The sequence below is a fragment of the Orycteropus afer genome, unplaced genomic scaffold, assembly GCF_000298275.1.
Source record: "Orycteropus afer afer isolate SDZICR_OR568_19922 unplaced genomic scaffold, OryAfe1.0 scaffold00183, whole genome shotgun sequence".
NCBI lineage: Eukaryota > Metazoa > Chordata > Mammalia > Tubulidentata > Orycteropodidae > Orycteropus > Orycteropus afer.
Window position 1 is genome coordinate 2,021,632 of NW_006921770.1, and position 18,814 is coordinate 2,040,445.

The following is an 18,814-nucleotide window of genomic DNA, read 5'->3' on the forward strand; positions in this document are numbered from 1 at the left end:
GTGGGAACTTCCCAGAACATTGTATTGTGCCACGCCCAACAGAAATAACCCAGGTGGGCGACTTTAAAATCAGGATCTCCTCCGTAGCTAATAGCAATTCCCACCTTAGAGTTTACAAAGACTTACGGGTAGAAAAGCCACACTAAGTAATTTACTACACCGCAATATATATATATAATATATATATATATAGGGTATGGTCAAGTTATTGAATGATGCAGGAAGCATCAAGAGAAGATGGAAGGAACACACAGAGACACTGTATCAAAAAGAACTGGTCAACATTCAACCATTTCAGGAGGTAGCAAATGATCAAGAGCCAATGGTACTGAAGGAAGAAATTCAAGTGGTACTGAAGGGACTGCAGAAAAACAAGGCTTCAAGAATTGACAGACTACCCATTGAGATGTTTAAACAAATGGATGAAGTGCTGGAGGTACTCAGTTGTTTGTCAAGAAGTTTGGAAGACAGCTAGCTACCTGGCCAATCTACAGGAAGAGATCCATATTTGTGCCCATTCCAAAGAAAGGTGATTCAAGAGAATGCAGAAGTTGTTGAACAATATCAATGATATTAAATGCAAGTAAAATTTTGCTGAAGATAATTCAACAACTGTTGCAGCAGTATACTGACAGGAAACTGCCAGAAATTTAAACGAGACTCAGAGGAGGGTTTGGAAGGAGGGATATTATTGTCAGATGGATCCTGGTCAAAAGCAAAGAATACCAGAAAGATGTTTAGACCCAATGCCATTGAGTTAATTCTTACTCATAGTGACTCCCATAGGGTTTCTAAGGCTGTACATCTTTATGGAAGCAGACTGTCTCATCTTTCTCCTATGGAGGACTGACCTTTTGGTTAGTAGTCCAATGACTTAACCACAATGTCACAAGAGTGCCTTAGAAAGATGATTACCTGTGTTTTATTAACTATATAAAGGGATTTACTATATGGCTTATACCAAATTATGGATAACTTTGCAAAAAAAATGGGAATTTCAGAAAATTTAACTGTGTTTATGAGGAATATGCACATACATCAAGAACGGAACAAGGAGGGACTAGGTGGTTCAGAATCAGGAAAAGTATGTGACAGGGCTCTACCTTTTCAATATACTTATTCAATCTGTATCCTGAGCAAATAATCCGAGAAGCTGGACTATATGAAGAACACAGCTTCAGGATTAGCAGAAGACCGATCAACAAGGTGCGACATACAAGGTACGACATACAGATGACACAACTTTGCTTGCTGAAAGTGAAAACCTGAAGTACTAATTGATGGAGACCAAGACTACAGCCTTAAGTATGGATTATACCTCATTATCAAGAAAACAAAAATCCTCACAACAGGACCAATAAATAATATCATGATAAATAGAGAAAAAATTGAGGTTGTCAAGGATTTCAGTTTACTTGGATACACAATCAATGCCTATGGAAGCAGCAGTCAAGAAATCAAATGATGTATTGCATTGGAAAAATCTGCTGAAAAAAAAATCTTTTAAAGTGTTTAAGAGCAAAGATATCACTTTGAAGAGCAAGGTGTGCCCGACTCAAGTCATGTTATTTTCAACAGCCTCATACGTATGTGAGAGCTGGACAATGAATAAGGCAGACTGCAGAAGAACTGATGCATTTGAATTGTGGTATGGGTGAAGGTATTTAATGTACCATGGACTGCCACACCACTCGTCTGTCAGTTTGTTGTACTATGGTGGCTTGTGTGTTACTGTGAGGCTACAGGCTATGCCACCAGTATTTCAAATACCAGCAGGGTTACCCATGGCGGACAGGTTCAGCAGAATTTCCAGACAAAGACAGACTTGGAAGAAGGAAGGGGCCATCCACTTCTCAAAGAATTGGCCACTGAAAACCTTCTGAATAACAGTGAAAACACTGTCTGCTATATTACTGGAAAACTTTATGAATAGCCCTGAAATACTATCTGATATAGTGCTGGAAGAAGAGCCTTCAGGTTGGAAGGCAGGGAAGAGCTGATTCCTTAGAGTAGAGCTTACCTTAATGATGTGGATGGAGTAAAGTTTTCAGAACCTCCATTTGCTGATGTGGCACAACTCAAAACGGAAAGGAACAGCTGCAAACATCCACTAATAATAGGAACATGGAATATACAAAGTATGAATCTAGGAAAACTGGAAGTTGTTAAAAATGAAATGGAACACATAAAGATCGATATCTTAGGCATTAGTGAGCTGAAATGGACTGGTTTTGGCAATTTTGAATCAGACAACCATATGATCTACTATGCTGGGAATGACAAATTGAGGAGGAATGCTGTGGCATTAATCATCACAAAGGATGTTTCAAGATCTATCCTGAAATACAATGCTGTCTGTGATAGGATAAGATCAATAAGCCAACAAGGAAGACCAGTTAATACTATTATTCAAATTTATGCACCAACCACCATACCTGAAGATGAGGGAACTGAAGATTTTCACCGACTTCTGCAGTCTGAAATTGACCAAACATGATCAGGATATGTGGATTATCACTTGTTATTGGAATGCAAAAGTTGGAAACAAAGAAAAATCACCAGTAGTTGGAAAATATGGCCTTGGTGATAGAAATAACGCTGGAGATAGCATGACAGAATTTTGCTAAGACCAATAACTTATTCATTGAAAACACCTTTTTTCAACAACACAATCAACAGCTATACATGTGGATTTCATCAGATGGAGTACACAGGAATCAGACTGACTACATATGCAGAAAGAAGCAAGGGAGCTCAGTATCTTTAGTCAAAACAAGGTCAGGAGCTGAGTGTGCAACAGACCATCAATTGCTCATATGTAAGTTCAAAGTGAAGCTGAAGACAATTAAAACAAGTCCATGAAAGCCAAAATATAACCTTGATTATGTCCCTCCTGGATTTAGAGACCATGTAAAGGATAGATTAGATGCAGTGAACACCAGTGACCAAAAGTCATAGGAATTGTGGAATGGAATCAAAAACATCATCTATGAAGAAAGCAAAAGGTCATTAAAAAGACAGAAAAGGAAAAAAAGACCAAAATGCATGTCAGAAGAGACTCTGAAACTTGCCCTTGAATGGAGAGTAGCTAAAGCAAAGGGAAGAAATGATAAAAGAGATAAACAGAAGATTTCAAAGAGCAGCTCGAAAAGACAAAGTCAATTATTATAATGAAATGTGCAAAGACCTGGAGTTAGAAAACCAGAAAGGAAGAATATGCTCAGCATTTCTCAAGCTCAAAGAACTGAAGAAAAAATTCAAGCCTTGAGTTGCAATATTGAAAGATTCTATGGGAAAAAAATATTGAATGATGTAGGAAACATCAAAAGAAGATGGAAAGAATACCCAGAGCCACTGTACCAAAAAGAATCGGTCAATGTTGATCCATTTCAGGAGGTGGCATATGATCAAGAACCAATGGTACTGAAGGAAGAAGTCAAAGCTGCACTGAAGGAACTGGTAAAAAATAAGGCTCCAGGAATTGAGGGAATACCCATTGAGATGTTTCAGTAAACAGATGCCCCATTGGAGGCACTCACTTGGTTATGCCAAGAAATTTGGAAGACAGCTACCTGGCCAACTGACTGGAAAAGATCCATATTTTTACTCATTCCAAAGAAAGGATCCCAAAGAATGTGGAAATTATCAAACAATATCATTAATATCACACACAAGTAAAATCTTCCTGAAGATAATTTAAAAACGGTTGCAGCAGTATACTGACAGAGAATTTCCAGAAAGGCAAGCTGGATTCAGAAGAGGACATGGAATGAGGGATATCATTGCTGATGTCGGATGGATCTTGGCTGAAAGCAAAGAATACCAGGAAGATGTTTACTTGTGTTTTATTAATTATACAAAAGGATTTGATTGTGTGCATCATAACCAATTATGGATAATATTAAGAATGGGAATTCCAGAACACTTGACTGTGCTCATTAGGAACCTGTACATAGACCAGGAGGCTGTCATTCAAACAGGACAAAGAGATACTGCATGTTTTAAAATCAAGAAGGGAGTGTGTTGGATATATCCTTTCACCATACTTATTCAATCTGTATGCTGAACAAATAATCTGAGAAGCTGGACTATATGAAGAAGAACGTGGCATAAGGATTGGAGGAAGACTTGTTAACAACCTGCAATACACAGATGACACAACTTTGCTTGCTGAAAGTAAGGATAACTTCAAGCACTTGTTGATGAAGATTAAAGACTTCAGTCTGCAATATGGATTACATCTCAACATAAAGAAAACAAAAATCCTCACAACTGGACCAATAAGCAGCATCACAATAAATGGAGAAAAGACTGAAGTTGTTGAAGATTTCATATTGATTTCACAATCAACACCAATGGAAGCAGCAGTTAAGACATCAAATGATGTATTGCACTGGGCAAATCTCTGCAAAATGCCTCTTTAAAGTGCTGAAGAGCAAAAATGTCTCCTTGAGGACTATTCAAAAAACCAAAACTCATTGCCATTGAGTCAGTTTTGATTCATAGCAATCCCTTTAGGGTTTCCAAGGCAGTAAACCTTTATGGAAGTAAATTGCCTGGTCTTCCTTCCACAGAGTGGCTGGTTCATTTGAACCACGAACCTTCTGGTTAGCAGCCAAATGTCTTAGGCACTATGCCAAATAATCCAAGAAGCTGGACTATATGAAGAAGAGTGTGGCATGAGGATTGGAGGAAGACTCGTTGACAGCCTATAATATGCAAACGACACAATTTTGCTTACTGAATGTAAGGATGACTTGAAACACTTACTGATGAAGATTAAAGACTACAGGATACAGTATGGATTACATCTCAACAAAAAGAAAATGAAAATCCTCACAAGTGGGCGAATAAGCAGCATCACAATAAATGGAGAAAAGATTGAAGTTCTTAAAGATTTCATATTACTTTGTTTCCACAACCAACACCAATGGAATCAACAATCAAGAATTGAGATGATGTATTGCACTGAGCAAATCTGCTGTAAAAGACTTCTTTAAAGTGCTGAGGAGCAAAGATGTCTCCTTGAAGAGTAAGGTGAGTCTAACCCAATTCATAGTATTTTCAATTGTCTTATATGCATATGAGAGCTGGATAATGAATAAGGAAGATCGAAGAAGAGTTGATACTTTTGAGCTGTGGTGTTGACGAAGACTACTGAAGGTACCACACAGGCTGCCAAAAGAATGCACAAATCTGTCCTGGAGGAAGTGCAGCTAGAATGCTCCTTGGAAGCAAGAATGGCCAGACTTCGTCTCACCTACCTTGGTCATGTCATTAGAAGGGACCATTCCCTGAATAAGGATATCATGCTTGGTAAAGTGGAGGGTCAACAAAAAAGCAGAAGGCCCTCCATGAGATGGATTGACACAGTGGCTGCAATGATGGGCTCAGGTATAGCAAGAACCGTGAGGCTGGCACAGGACCAGACAGGCAGTGTTCCGTTCTGTTGTGCACGGGGTCATTATGAGTTGAAGCCACCTTGATGGCACCTAATAACTGTTTTGTATCTGTGTCACCACATTAGAATGTAAATGCCACAAGAGTAGGTACTTTTGTTCACATTTGTACACTAATCCCTGAAAATACTTTGGTCACACAGTAGGTGCTTAACAAGTATTTGTTACATAAATGTAGTAAAATTTAAGAGTAGCCCTGATCATCTGTCTTCACCTGCCTGAGTCTCAGTCACTTCATCTGTGTAATAAGGATAGCATTACTTACCTAATATGCTTATTGCAAGAATTCAATGAGAAAAATGTATGTGAAACATTTAGTACAGTACTTGTACATTGGGTACAACAAATAGTAGCAATAAACAATACAATTTTGCAAAGATGGATATTTAACTTCAAAGTTTATAAAAAGCACTTTTATAGCTATCCTCAATAGTCAGCCACCAAAGAGCAGTGAACAAAAGGTCCAGAAAGGAAGAACCAGGGATCTTCACCTAGTGCTCATCCCTCTATCTTATAGGACTTGTTAGCATATTACAGAGACAGAATGAGAACATTAGAACAATCTATTATAATCATCCAAAAAAAGGAGATAAATCAAATTACAGCCCAAGGGCCAGCCACTTGTTTTGATAAAGTTTTATTATAACACAATATTTATATATTGTCTATGTTTGTTTCTAGCAAAATTAAGCAGTTAAATTGCTAAGAAGACCATATGGTCTGCAAATGTTTACTTATTTAAGAAATAAGTCTGCCCTTTTGAGAAAGTGTGTCCCTCCTTGATATAGAACAATCTTATTTTTCAGATGAGAAATAGAGGATGGGCTATACCCAAAGTCATACAGTATTTTTAGGTGACATTGTGGGCCCTGTATCTTTAAGACTAGTGGTTCACACACCCTATCAGAAGCCCAAACAGTTCCTGATAAGCCTTCAGTTATAAGGCCTATTGACATGATGACAACTTCAAGGCACAGTTTTACTTCTTCCCTGAATTCATCTGAATAAAAACTTGCTTGGAAGAGACCATGACTATGTCCTTGGAAAAAAGAGCTACAGCAGGGAATTGGAACCAGAGCGGCTGTGGTCAATTTCCAGCTTTTCCAGGTGCTGGCTATTTGACCTGGTATGAGTCACTTAAACTCTCAGTCTTGTTTCTTCATCTGTGATATAGGGATAATAATACTGACTTAGTATAGTTTTTTAGAGGATTAAATTAAATGAGACCAAGCATGTAAAAGCAGCTAGCACAGAAAATATTACTTCTCCTAAAAGACCAAGATTAATAAGATGATCCACTAAGAGAAAGAGAATGCTTTCTTCACTTTACCAAGTCTGTTTGAAAACATTCATGGTCTCAAGTTCCAGGGTAACATGGATATCCTTCTTCCCCTGTCAGGAACCAGAGACCTAATCCCCAAAATAATCTTATGGAGGCAGCTTCCCCACAGTGCCAATATCTAAGAATATGTTGTTTTGGGCTATAAATTGATTTTATGTGATAAATTAAAATCTGTTGTGTGTTGTTGTTATGTGCCGTCGAGTTGGACCCGACTCATAGCAACCCCTCCTTGGGTTTCTGAGGCAGTATTATTACGGAAGTAGATTACCCCATCTTCCTTCCAAGGAGAGGCTGGTGGGTTTGAACCGCCAGCCTTCTGGTTAGCAGTCAAGCATCTTAGACACTATGCCACCAGAGCTCCTTAAAAGGTAATCAATGGAGAACAACCTTCAGATGACTCAGATATTGGGAATACCAGATAAGGATTTTTAAAGGAGCTATTGTACCAGGCTGGCGGTTCAAACCCACCAGCCACTCCTCGGAAGGAAGGTTGAGCAATCCTACTTCCATAGTGATACTGCCTCGGAAACCCAAGGAGGGGTCGCTATGAGTCAGGAATGACTCGACGGCACATAACAACAACAACAACAACAACAACAACATTGTACCATATCTAAAGACCCCTCCTTGGGTTTCCAAGGAGGCAGTATCACTATGGAAGTAGATTGCCCAACATTTCTTCCGAGGAGTGGCTGGTTGACTACACAGAAGCAGTAACAATGACAGTTCATACTATAACAGTACATACTGCTTAACTTGTTGCTGTCAAATTGATTCTAACTCACAGCAACCCCTAGTACTTCAGAGTAGAACTATGCCTCATAGGATTTTCATGGCTATAATCTGGCAGCAGCAGATCTCCAGGCCTTTCTCCTATGGTGTCACTGGATAGATTCGAACCACCAACCTTTCCATTAGCAGCTGAGAGCAGGTCTCCACATCCTGCTCTACAGCATTCTTCTCTCTCATCTCCCTCCCTGAGATAGTTTCACTTCCTCTACATCAGCTGCTCTCCCTCAACCCTGCTTAAAGCATCCAGTTAGACATGAAGAAAGAAGAGAATTTCTTTTTGATGAGACACAAAGAAGGTGTTATCCGGTTTTCACTGAAAAATAAATTATTCAATCATCTTGAAATTAAAGTGCAGCCACTGCATTTAAAACACAATTGTTGTTAGGTGCCATTAAGTTGGTTCCAACTCATAGGAATCCCATTTGACAGACAGAACAGTCCCATAGGATTTTTAGGCTGTAATCTTTATGGCAGCAGATCACTAGCTGGGTGGGTTAGCAGCTTAGTAGTTGAACACTTATCACTGAGTCACCAGGGCTCCTTTCAAAACACAAACCCACCCATTCCTAAAGACAACATTGAGTCATTAGCCATTCTCCAGTTCTCTCTCATCTACTATGCCTTGATTATTCTGTGTATATTTTCTGACCCTTAATCACTTATTATGACTTAAGTCATTTATTTTTATTTTTTAGTGAAGTATTCCTGACTACCTACTATGTATGTTCTATTGTATATAAGGAGATGACTTGAAGGCACCTAACAACAACAACAGTAACACTATATACAAGGCTTTGTGCTAATAGATAGATATACAATGGTGAACAAAAAGATATGGCCTTATTCATCTTTGAGTTTCCTGGGTGGGTGTAAGACAGTGCTTGGCAGAGTAGGGGCTCAATAAATATTTCCTGAAGGAAAGAATAAATGAACATACACATTCATTTTTAGACATCTGTGCATTTAGAAATACTGTTTACTCTTCCCTAACTTGCTTACCAAGCACTATCTCCAACTCACTCCTCCATTGCCAAGTCAGTGTGTCCTCTTCTGAGACTTTGGGTGACCTGAGCACTGACACTTCTTTGTTCACACCTGTGTCTTAGGAGCTAACACTTTACCTAGTGAGTTTGGTTTTCCCACCAGACTGTGAACACCTTAGGGGCAAGGATCACATCTTACTCATCTTTGAATCCTCAGAAAGCAGAGCAGTACATAGTAAAGAACAGAGAGTCACTATGCTACTACCTAATTAGTGTATGCCAACCTTTTATCTATTCAAGACCAACTACAGGTAAAGTTCACAGGTAGAGCACAATACTCCATGGCAATCCCAATTGTAATCTCACCCCTGTAACTTCATTCAGGAAAGCACATCAAATGAAAGTGAATGATGACGACCATTAAAAAAAAAAAAAAAAACTCATAGCCAAGGAACTCTGGTGGTACAGTGGTTAAAGCATTAGACTGCTAATCAAAACGTTGGTGGTTCAAACCCACCAGCTGCTTCATGGGATAAAAAGAAGGCAGTCTGCTTCTATAAATATCTACAAGTTTGGAAACCCTATAGGGCAGTTCTACTCTATCCCACAGGGTCACGTAGATGTTATGAGTCAATGACCACAGACAGGGATAATATTGAATCTATTAATATATCTATATGGCATCATTGTGCCATATGATGCCATATAGATAGGGCTGACTCGACAGCACATAACAACAACAACAACAACAACAACAACAACATGGCATCATTTATAAAGTTAATATACTATTATTAGCAATATCTTACTATGAGAAAGGATTCTGGTCTAGACTACCTGGATTTGAATTCCAGTTCTGTACTTATTAGTTGGGTGACTTAACTTATCTGGACATCAGTTTTCTCATGGGGAAAATAACAACATCAACTTCCATGCATTACTGTAATGTACTTAATATAGTACACAAAGTAGAATTAAATAAGTGTTGGTGAAACCAAATGAACAGCAAAGTTCATATCTGTGATTACAGCAATAAGGATGCTGCACTGTTTTGAAATTTCAAAGACCACTGCCCTACATGATAAGAAACAGACTCACCTTTGAGGTCCTCTAATTTTCATTATTTTTATGGCATAACATTTTAATAGTTATATGGGATAAAATCAAGAATGGAGAGAAAAGAGAACCCATAAGGTTAATTGGAAAGACATGACACCTGGAGTTGGAAGGTCTCTTCTGAGCCCACTGACAATCAAAGATGCAAACAGAACATTCAGTGGGTTCAACATCCATATCAGTCCTCCCATTTTCTGCTCATACAGTGATAGATCTCTCTCTCTCTCTCTCTCTTTAAGATTTCATGACACTCCTGCCTACATGTCCTCTTGGGTCTGATCCGAGGACTGAATAACATACTGATGTGTTTCTACTCCTGATTTGCTTTATGGGAATTATAAATGTTTCTCTTCCCACTAATACCAGTTCATAAATGACATGTTCTGATTTCCATCCATCCCTAGCAATATCAGGAGCTCTAGTGGCACTGTGGTTAAGGCACTGGCTTCTAAACAAAAGGTTGGTGGTTAGAACCCACCAGCTGCTTTGTAGGAGAAAGATGAGGTAGTCTGCTCTGTAAATATTTATAGCTTTGGAAACCCTATGGGTTGCGATGAGTCAGAATCAACTCAATGTCAGTGAGTGGGTTTGGTTTTTGGGATTCTAGCACTACTTAGGTGTCTGAAAATATGAATAGATTTCAATATTGATTTCTTTCCTGCAGCATGCTAAGAATAAAATAAAATTTACCCATATAAGGACTGAGATTAAGAATCCTTTGAAATTCAAGACAGGGTGTAAATTGTTGCAAAGCATCATTTTAATTGAGATCACACACTTTTTAATGGCTTTTAGTAAAATTCTAGCCATTGTCCTTCTGCAAATGTTTCTTTCCTTGGACTGAAAAAAAAAGGGGTGTCAAGTTTGAGCAGAAATATCTCAAACCCATTGCCATCAAGTCTTTTCTGATTCATAGTGACCTTATAGGACAGAGTTGAACTGCCCAAAGCCGTAATCTTACAGAAGCAGACTGCTACATCTTTCCCCTGCTGAGCATGTCTGGTGGGTTTGAAACACTGCCCTTTCCAGTTGGCAGTCGAGGGCTTTAACCATTGCAACACCAGTACTCCCAGAAATATCTTGTTGTTGTTATTGTTATGTGCCGTCGAGTCGGACTCAAGTCATAGTAATCCCTCCTTGGGTTGCTGAGGCAGTATCACTACGGAAGTAGATTGCCCAACCTTCCTTCCAAGGAGTGGCTGGTGGTTTTGAACTGCCAGCCTTCTGGTTAGCAGTCAAATGCCTTAGGTACTATGCTACCAGAAATATCTTAGACAAGATGAAATTCCAAATGGCAAAGACCTAGTTTTCCACATCTTTGATTTGCAGGGCAAAACACTTCACTGAGATTCCCTTCCTACCCAATTTAGTTGGCCCCCTACTGACACATGGCCACTCCTCGGAAGGAAGGTTGGGCAATCTACTTCTGTAGTGATACTGCCTCAGAAACCCAAGGAGGGGTTGCTATGAGTCAGGTCTGACTCCAGAGCACACAACAACAACAACAACATGGGCAATGACAAAGGTTTAATAAACTGTTTCTGCTCATAATCTCCAGTGGAGGTTTTTTCAGATCAAGCTCATCATCCGGCATGACTTCAGGGAAAAAATGGAATCTTAAAACTTGAGCCTCAGAAATCAACTTTGCTGAACACCTCTTCCCCTACTTGAATTGCTTCCACAATATACCCAATGACTGGTTGCAGACCAGACCATGGTGATCCATAGGGTTTACACTGGGTAGTTTATAGATCACCAGGCCTTTCTTCCTAGTCTATCTTTGTCTGGACACTCTATTGAAAACTGCTCAATATCATAGCAATATGCAAGCCTCTGCTGACAAATTACATGCATTGGCTGGGAATTAAACCTGAGTCTTCTCCAAGGAAGGCAGGAATTCCACCACTGAACTACCACTGCCCCCACTAAAGGATGCTAGGGGATCACTGTATCTTTCTAGGTTTCTAGCAGCCAAAGGGTTCTGCCCCACTGTGTAACTCCGGATCCCATAAGGCAACACCTGTGCTGGTAAATCTTGGTTCAGCATAGTTTCAAGCCCCCAGTGACCTTTCTGCCTCATCAGGATATGCTTTGGTTTGCTCATATCCTTCCTAAAATGTAGGTTTCAAAACTGAGTCCAGGTTTCCAAACTACAGTCTGCCTAGGAAAAGGAAAATCTTCCATGGTTTCAGAAATCATACTTTTAGAAAGGCAGGAGAGGCTTAAACTGGATGCCTAAACTTACTGAATACAAGATCTCCTCCCAATGAATGACATATCCTCATTCTAAGGTCCCTTTTACCAAGGCATATACATATAGGCCTACCATTAAATACAATACAATAGGAAATTGCATTGAATTTTGATTTAGGACAATGCAAGGTAAAATTCCACTCTTTTCTCCCACATGATTGGTGAAGCTAGGAAAGTTACTTATACTGAGAAATTATTAAGAGAGAGACCTCATGAGTCAGATTGGTTGCATATGTTCTAATCCTGTCTTCATCATTACTTACTTAACAATTTACATAACTTCTCTATCTTTAGTGCTTTCTACTGTAAATTGGGAATAATAATACAATCTTGAGGTCCCAGGTGGTACAAATGGTTTGCGCTTGACTACTAACCTAAAGGCTGGTGGTTCAAACCAGAGCTTTGAACCAGTTCAGTCTTGGCAGACAGCAACAAGGACCATGTGTGTGTAGTATAGCAACCAAATCTCTTGTACACCGGATTGTGACCCGAGCAAGAAACAGGCAACGGTGCACTGCTCAAAAATGGCAGCCAACTATACCATAACACATATTCAAAGCAGAGTGGTCAGTTATCACTTTTTAGTGGAGCACTGCTGCCTATTTCCTACTTAGGTCACAATTCAATGCTCAGAAGATCTGGTTGCTATGCAATGCATGCACTGCCCTTGTTTACACTGGCCATGACTGAACTGTTTCAAACTGATTCAAAGCCCTGGTTTGAACTTACCCAGCAGCACCACAAAAGCAAGCCCTGGTGATATGCTTCATAAAGATTACAGCTAAGACAACTCAATGGAATCTCTCTACTCTGTAATACATAGGGTTGCCATTAGTCAGAATTGAATTGCTAGCAACAGGGTAGGGGTGTTGTGAGATTTAAATTATTTGAGACTTACAAAGGCTTTAGAATAATGCTGAACACATAATATATACTTGATGAAGTAGTTATTATCATTATTATTATGTCATAGGACTATTGTGAAGACGAAATAGTATGTTTAGTCAACATGCACCTAGTATGCAATAGATATTAAAAAATGGGAATACTATAGTTAGTTACTAGGACCTCTGGTAGCATAGTGCCTAAGGCACTTGACTGATAACCAGAAGGCTGGCAGTTCAAACCCACCAGCCACTCCTTGGAAGCAAGATGGGGCAATCTACTTCCATGGTGATACTGTCTCGGAAACCCAAGGAAGGGTCACTATGAATCAAGTCTGACTCGATGGCACATAACAACAACTTAGGAGACTATAACCTTTACATTTTTCTTTCAAGAAGACTCATTTTACTTTTAAGTGATTATCCTACTACCCTTATGGTATCCTAATTCTAGTCAGGACAAATGAGAGAAAATTATAATTCAAAATGACCAAGGTTAAGTAAATTGGCTGGTTACTTGTTTAAAAAGTATTTGATAAATTATCTTTGTGGAGTTCCAGGTAGATGTCTTATAACCTGTAAAGTGCAAGATGAGTAAGAGGGAAAACATGCCCATTTAACTCTTGCTCTCTTGGCAAAATGGATCATAGCATGCTTTTACGTTTTCTCCTCACTGTCAAAACAGGACTGACGATGTCAGGTGAGCTCCAGGGATGAGCCTAGGAGTTAACTGCAGCTGTGAGGTTGATGAAAACACAACACTTTTTTGGTAGGATCGACAACACATCAGCTCTCACATTTCCAGGTCATGCAGTGATAGATTTTTTTTAAGATTGAGAACTCTATTTATTCTTTTTGATTATAGCAATTGTAAGATGCCACAGGTCAAACTCAAGAGATTCTAGATACTTTGACCGAGTCAAAAGACCTACATATGTCTCCTGCTAGGACGCTTGTCATTAAAGTTGCCAACACACAAAGAATTTGACTTAAACTGTCACATTACCCATAGCTCTTCAAAGCTCATCAATCTCCCATTAGGTTACCAGGATGGTGTGACACTTTTATCACAATTACACTGGAGGAAACATGGTGCTATAATAGTGTGGCCAAGTCAGGAAAGACACTCCCTTTGATGGACGATCACAGTTGATCAAGTTTGTCAGTTGCTTTATGTGTTTTTATGCTTGTTTGATATTCCTGCCCAGAGAGCAGAGGCTTTTAAGGGCACATCTGTCAATGGATTCAATTTCACAATGCCATGTGATTCTTTTACTTACCCCTGTCTTCTCATCAAAGATTTTGATTCCTCCAAAGGAGATGGTTAAAAAGATTTTCTGTTTGTGTTCTCCTTTGGACCGAGCGCCAGCAACAACGCCCTGTTGAAAAGAAGGACATGGATTTTACTTTAGAGTTTTCATTTGAAAATTCCCTCTGGTCCCAAAGGCATGTCGGATACCATCAATGGATGCCACCAATCATGTACACTCCTTTCCCTCGCCCCGTCCATTTTCTTTACACAGTGTGCTCACATCTTGATACTTTAGGATAATGCTGTTCTAGTTATACTAGCACTGTATAAATAGATACTTGAGCATTCATTCATTCATTTGACTAAACAAGATTTATAGAATGCCTACTTTGTGCCAGATGCTCAGCTCAGAATTGGGTATCCCAAGAGAAACATAACAGGGTTCTCATATTAATATCTGGGCTGGATTTTCTTGGATATAGTTTTAATCTTTTAAACAAAAGTGAGCTATTTAATACATTCCCAAGTGTAATTTTAGTTTTACCTCTCTGGAAAAAGATTTCATATGAATCAATTTAAGAGATTAGAAAGAAAATAAAAATCTATTGGAGATTGTATGTCTCAATTTTGCTTGGGAAAATAAGATCACCATACCTACTGTATTTTTATGCAAATGACATGCGTGTTCTACACTCATTTGCCAATCTGCCTGTTGGCTGAAAAAAAGTTAGCATAACACACTTAAGACAATACCTGGGGTGGGCGAGGGCAGGTAGGCAAACAAATGTAGGATGAGCGTATCATTTGTGTAAAAATATTGGATGTACTTGTGGTTTACAATTTTTGCCCAAAGACACTTGTTTTCCCCCTTTTCCCCATCACCTTTATGCCATCAAGAAAAGTACTTACCAAATATAGTGCATTTATTAAAATATCTGTTTCCTCACTTTTCTACTGGAATATAAACTCCATAAGACTTGGCATTTTCTCACTGCTGTATCCCTAGTGCCTAGAACAGTCTGGGAGGGCAGGAGGTGCTTAGAAAACAATTGTTAAATGAATGTGTTACCCAGAGCGCCCCCCCCCCCAGTTGATATGATTCAAGTTCAGAGTAAAGGCACTCACTTTTTAAATCAGTCCCTGGGGTGGCCAGTTACAGGAAATCATGGGTTTCATACTAGGGTATAACTTGGAGCGTAACACTATTTCAAGGGATTTACACTCAAGGGCTGATGCTTACTCTACATTATGTGTTTTATAGCTTCCAGCCCTTCATCACTGTTTTCATCAATAGATGGTATAGACTGAACCCAACTTTCAGCTATTATGGTTCTGGGCTTTTAGGAGTAGAAGAGTCTACAATAATGAGAATTGCACATTTCTGGGAGATAAAAGTAGTTTGTGCCACTCTCAGAACAGCATATTCTCAAAATCAATCTTAGAGAATGACTGGTGTTAAGGAGCAATGCGTATGACCAGAAAGCAAAAGGATTCTCTTTAGGTTGTTTGGTCAACCTCACTCTGAGTATTGGAAATCTTCTGTGGCATCAGAATATCTGGCTTATAGTCCTGGCTCAATATAATCTTGGACAAATCATTTAACCTCTCATTTCAACTTCCTCAAGTGTAAATATTTATTTTGCTAGGTTCAGAGGATTAAATAAAAATTTACATAGAGTACCAATTACAGTACCTGGTACAATATAGGGATTATTAAAATTAACTTCTACTAAATGCATGAATCCTTTTGAGAGGATGTGGTCGAGTCTCTGTTTAGATACTTAAATCTGTTGCCATTAAGTCAATTCTAACTCAAAGAGACCCCATAATCTGTAAAATAGAACTATACTCCATGGCTGTGTTTTCATGGCTGTGACTTTTCAGAGGCAGTTTGTCAGGTCTTTCTTCCATGACACCTCTGACTGGGTTCATACTAACAATATTCTGGTTAGTAGTTGAGTGTTTAACCATTTTCACCACACAGGGAATTAAGTTTGGCTACTTACTGGCAGGAAATTCACTCTCTCATAAATGGCATAATCATTGCCAAGTACCTTTTACACACTCACAGACATACAGAATATTAAACCAATTGCCCTCGAGTCCGAATCCATTCTGACTCATGGTGACACCATGTGCATCAGAGTAGAACTGTGCTACACAGGATTTTCAATGGCGGCTTTTCTGGAACTAGATCACTGGGTCCTTCTTCTTCGGCACTTGGGTCAAATCTCCAACCCTTCAGCTAGCAGCTGATTGCATTAACCACTTGCACTATCCAAGGCCTCATACAGAATGTTAGAGCAAGAGAAAAATCTTAAAATTAACCTATCCAGATTTTGTTTTTTTTGGACCTTGTTCCAGTAAGATGGTGGAATAAGCAGAAACTACACAGACCTTCTTCAACAAAGAAAAGGTGAACCAATTAACACAGATACAGAAGATAATCCTAGAGCCCTGAGCTTTGACAGGAAAGATACAGAAGTGGACTAAACTCCAACTAGTAGAAGAACCTGCATGAAAACACCAAAAAAGGAGACATATGGAACTGCAGTCTGTCAGTGATCCTGATGGCATGGACAACTTGGATATTGCCAAGTGGTGTAAAGACCTAAGAATTAACCTAAAAATTGGCCCTGCTAGCCAGAGGCTGCACAGAGGAATGCACTGGTATCTGGGGAAGCAGTGAAGAGGGAGACGGGGTGAGCTGTGGACTTCTGTCTGTCTGGAGGGTACAGCCATTTTGAATGTTTACAAGCAGTTCAAAAATTTTGGATATTTAAAGTGACAGCATTCGCTCAGATTCCAGGGGCCTAAGAATAGGCTCCACTTGCTGGGAATTCCAAGGACATTCCAGATGCACAGGACTGAAAAGGTATGAGATTTCCCTTGTTACTTTCATACCCCACACCCTCTTGGTGAAGGGAGGTGTGGCCATCCCCCACTCCCACCCACCTTCTGGGCTGGCAGGAATTCCATCCCAGTCTGTGTGCTCTCACAGAGCCTGGGTGCCCTGCCCTGGCCTGATTTTTTCCTTTTTTTTCCCTTTCAGTTTGTTTGCTTTTGTCTCTTTTAAAATTACTACTATCATAATGACTCTTTTTTGTTAATCCTTTTTATTATTATTCTTTATTCTTCCCTTCCCAAGTTCTAGTGTTCAGCTTTTTCTCTCTTCCCTGTTCCTGGTCCTATGTATTTCTTTCTCTTGGTTAACCTCATTCCTTGTTTTCCTTTTTGTATTTTTCCCATTTCTTCCCTCATTATTCTCCCACTACCTCTTTTCTCTTATTGCCCCACGCCCAGACACTTTTTTTTTTCCTTCTTCCTTTTCTTTTCTTTTCTTGGTGGTTATTCCTCTCTACTTACATGTTGTGCTTTTTGCTTTACTTTTTTGATTTGTTTTTTATTGTTGTTTTTGTCTGAGTGGGAGACAGGTGTCGTGCCCATATGACCCAACCACACCTGCACCTCCTGCAGCTCCATTTACTAAGTGAGAGCCACCACTTCCTTCTTCACCAACTGGCCAATGATGCACAACCACCAAGAAGAGCCTGAGTCACCCTCAGCTGATCTTCACAAAGAGTTAGCAGAGATCTAAATACAATAATATTACAATGTCTTTGAGAAAACAGATAGATCATCACTGTCCACACAAAGAAGCAAGATAAAGCAGGAGAAAAAGGGAGCAAGCTACAGTCCCAGAACACATCCCTGAAAAAGCAGCCACATTGGAACTCCCTGATAAAGAATTCAAAAGAATTATATTTAGGTACCTTCAAAGGATTGAGAGACAGATCAGAAAAAATACTGACAAAATTAAAGAAAACACAGACAAAACCCTAGAACAATTTTGGATGAAAACACAAGAAAAAAAATGACAAAACAAATGAAATGATATAAATAGAAGATTAATACTAAATTTTCAGAAGTAGATAACACATTGAAAGAGCAAAGGAGTAGAACTGAATCAATGGAAGACAGAATTAGTGAGACCGAACACAAATACCTGAATATTTGTTTGGAAAGGGGTCAACTGAAAAAAGATGAAAACAGAATGAATAAAGCCTAAGGTTCATGTGGGATACCATCAAAAGGAATAACCTACATGTCATTGGAATTTCAGAACAGGAAGTGAAAAAGAAAACCACTGAGAAAATTATCCAAGATTTGCTGGAAGAGAACTTCCCTGATATGATGAAAGACGAGAATATATCTATTCCAGATGTCCAGTGAACCCCAAACAGGATAGACCCCAAAAAGAAAATCACCAGACATATCATTATCAAACTCATCAAAAACAAAGACAAAGAAAGAATCCTTAAAGCAGTACAGAAAAAAACGACAAGATACCTAACCTTCTAAAAAAAAGTTTTATGTGCTTCCAAAGACTTCTCCAAAAGAATCAAAAGAGAACCTATGGATTGGGAAAAGACATTTGGCAATGACATATCTGAAAAGGGACTTACCTCTAAAATTTATAGAAAGCTCCAATACCTCAACAAAAAGACAAATAATCCAATTAAAAAATGGGCAGAAGACATGAATAGACACTTCACCAAAGAAGCTATCCTGGTGGCCAAAAAACATGAAGAAATGTTCACAATTATTAGCCATTGTTGTTGTTGTTGTTGTTGTTATGTGCTGTCGAGTCAGCCCCGACTCATAGCGACCCCTCCTTGGGTTTCCGAGGCAGTATCACTACGGAAGTAGGATTGCCCAACCTTCCTTCCAAG

At 39.1% G+C, this 18,814-nt stretch overlaps 1 protein-coding gene across 1 annotated transcript in view; it reads right to left on the reverse strand.

The window, feature by feature from the left end:
• Window positions 1-18,814, reverse strand: part of DAB1 (DAB adaptor protein 1) — a 433,463-nt gene that overhangs the window by 148,343 nt on the left and 266,306 nt on the right. The window contains exon 3 of the mRNA XM_042781851.1: window positions 14,110-14,208. Coding sequence (XP_042637785.1) covers window positions 14,110-14,208 — 99 coding nt within the window. The remainder of the gene's footprint in view (window positions 1-14,109; window positions 14,209-18,814) is intronic.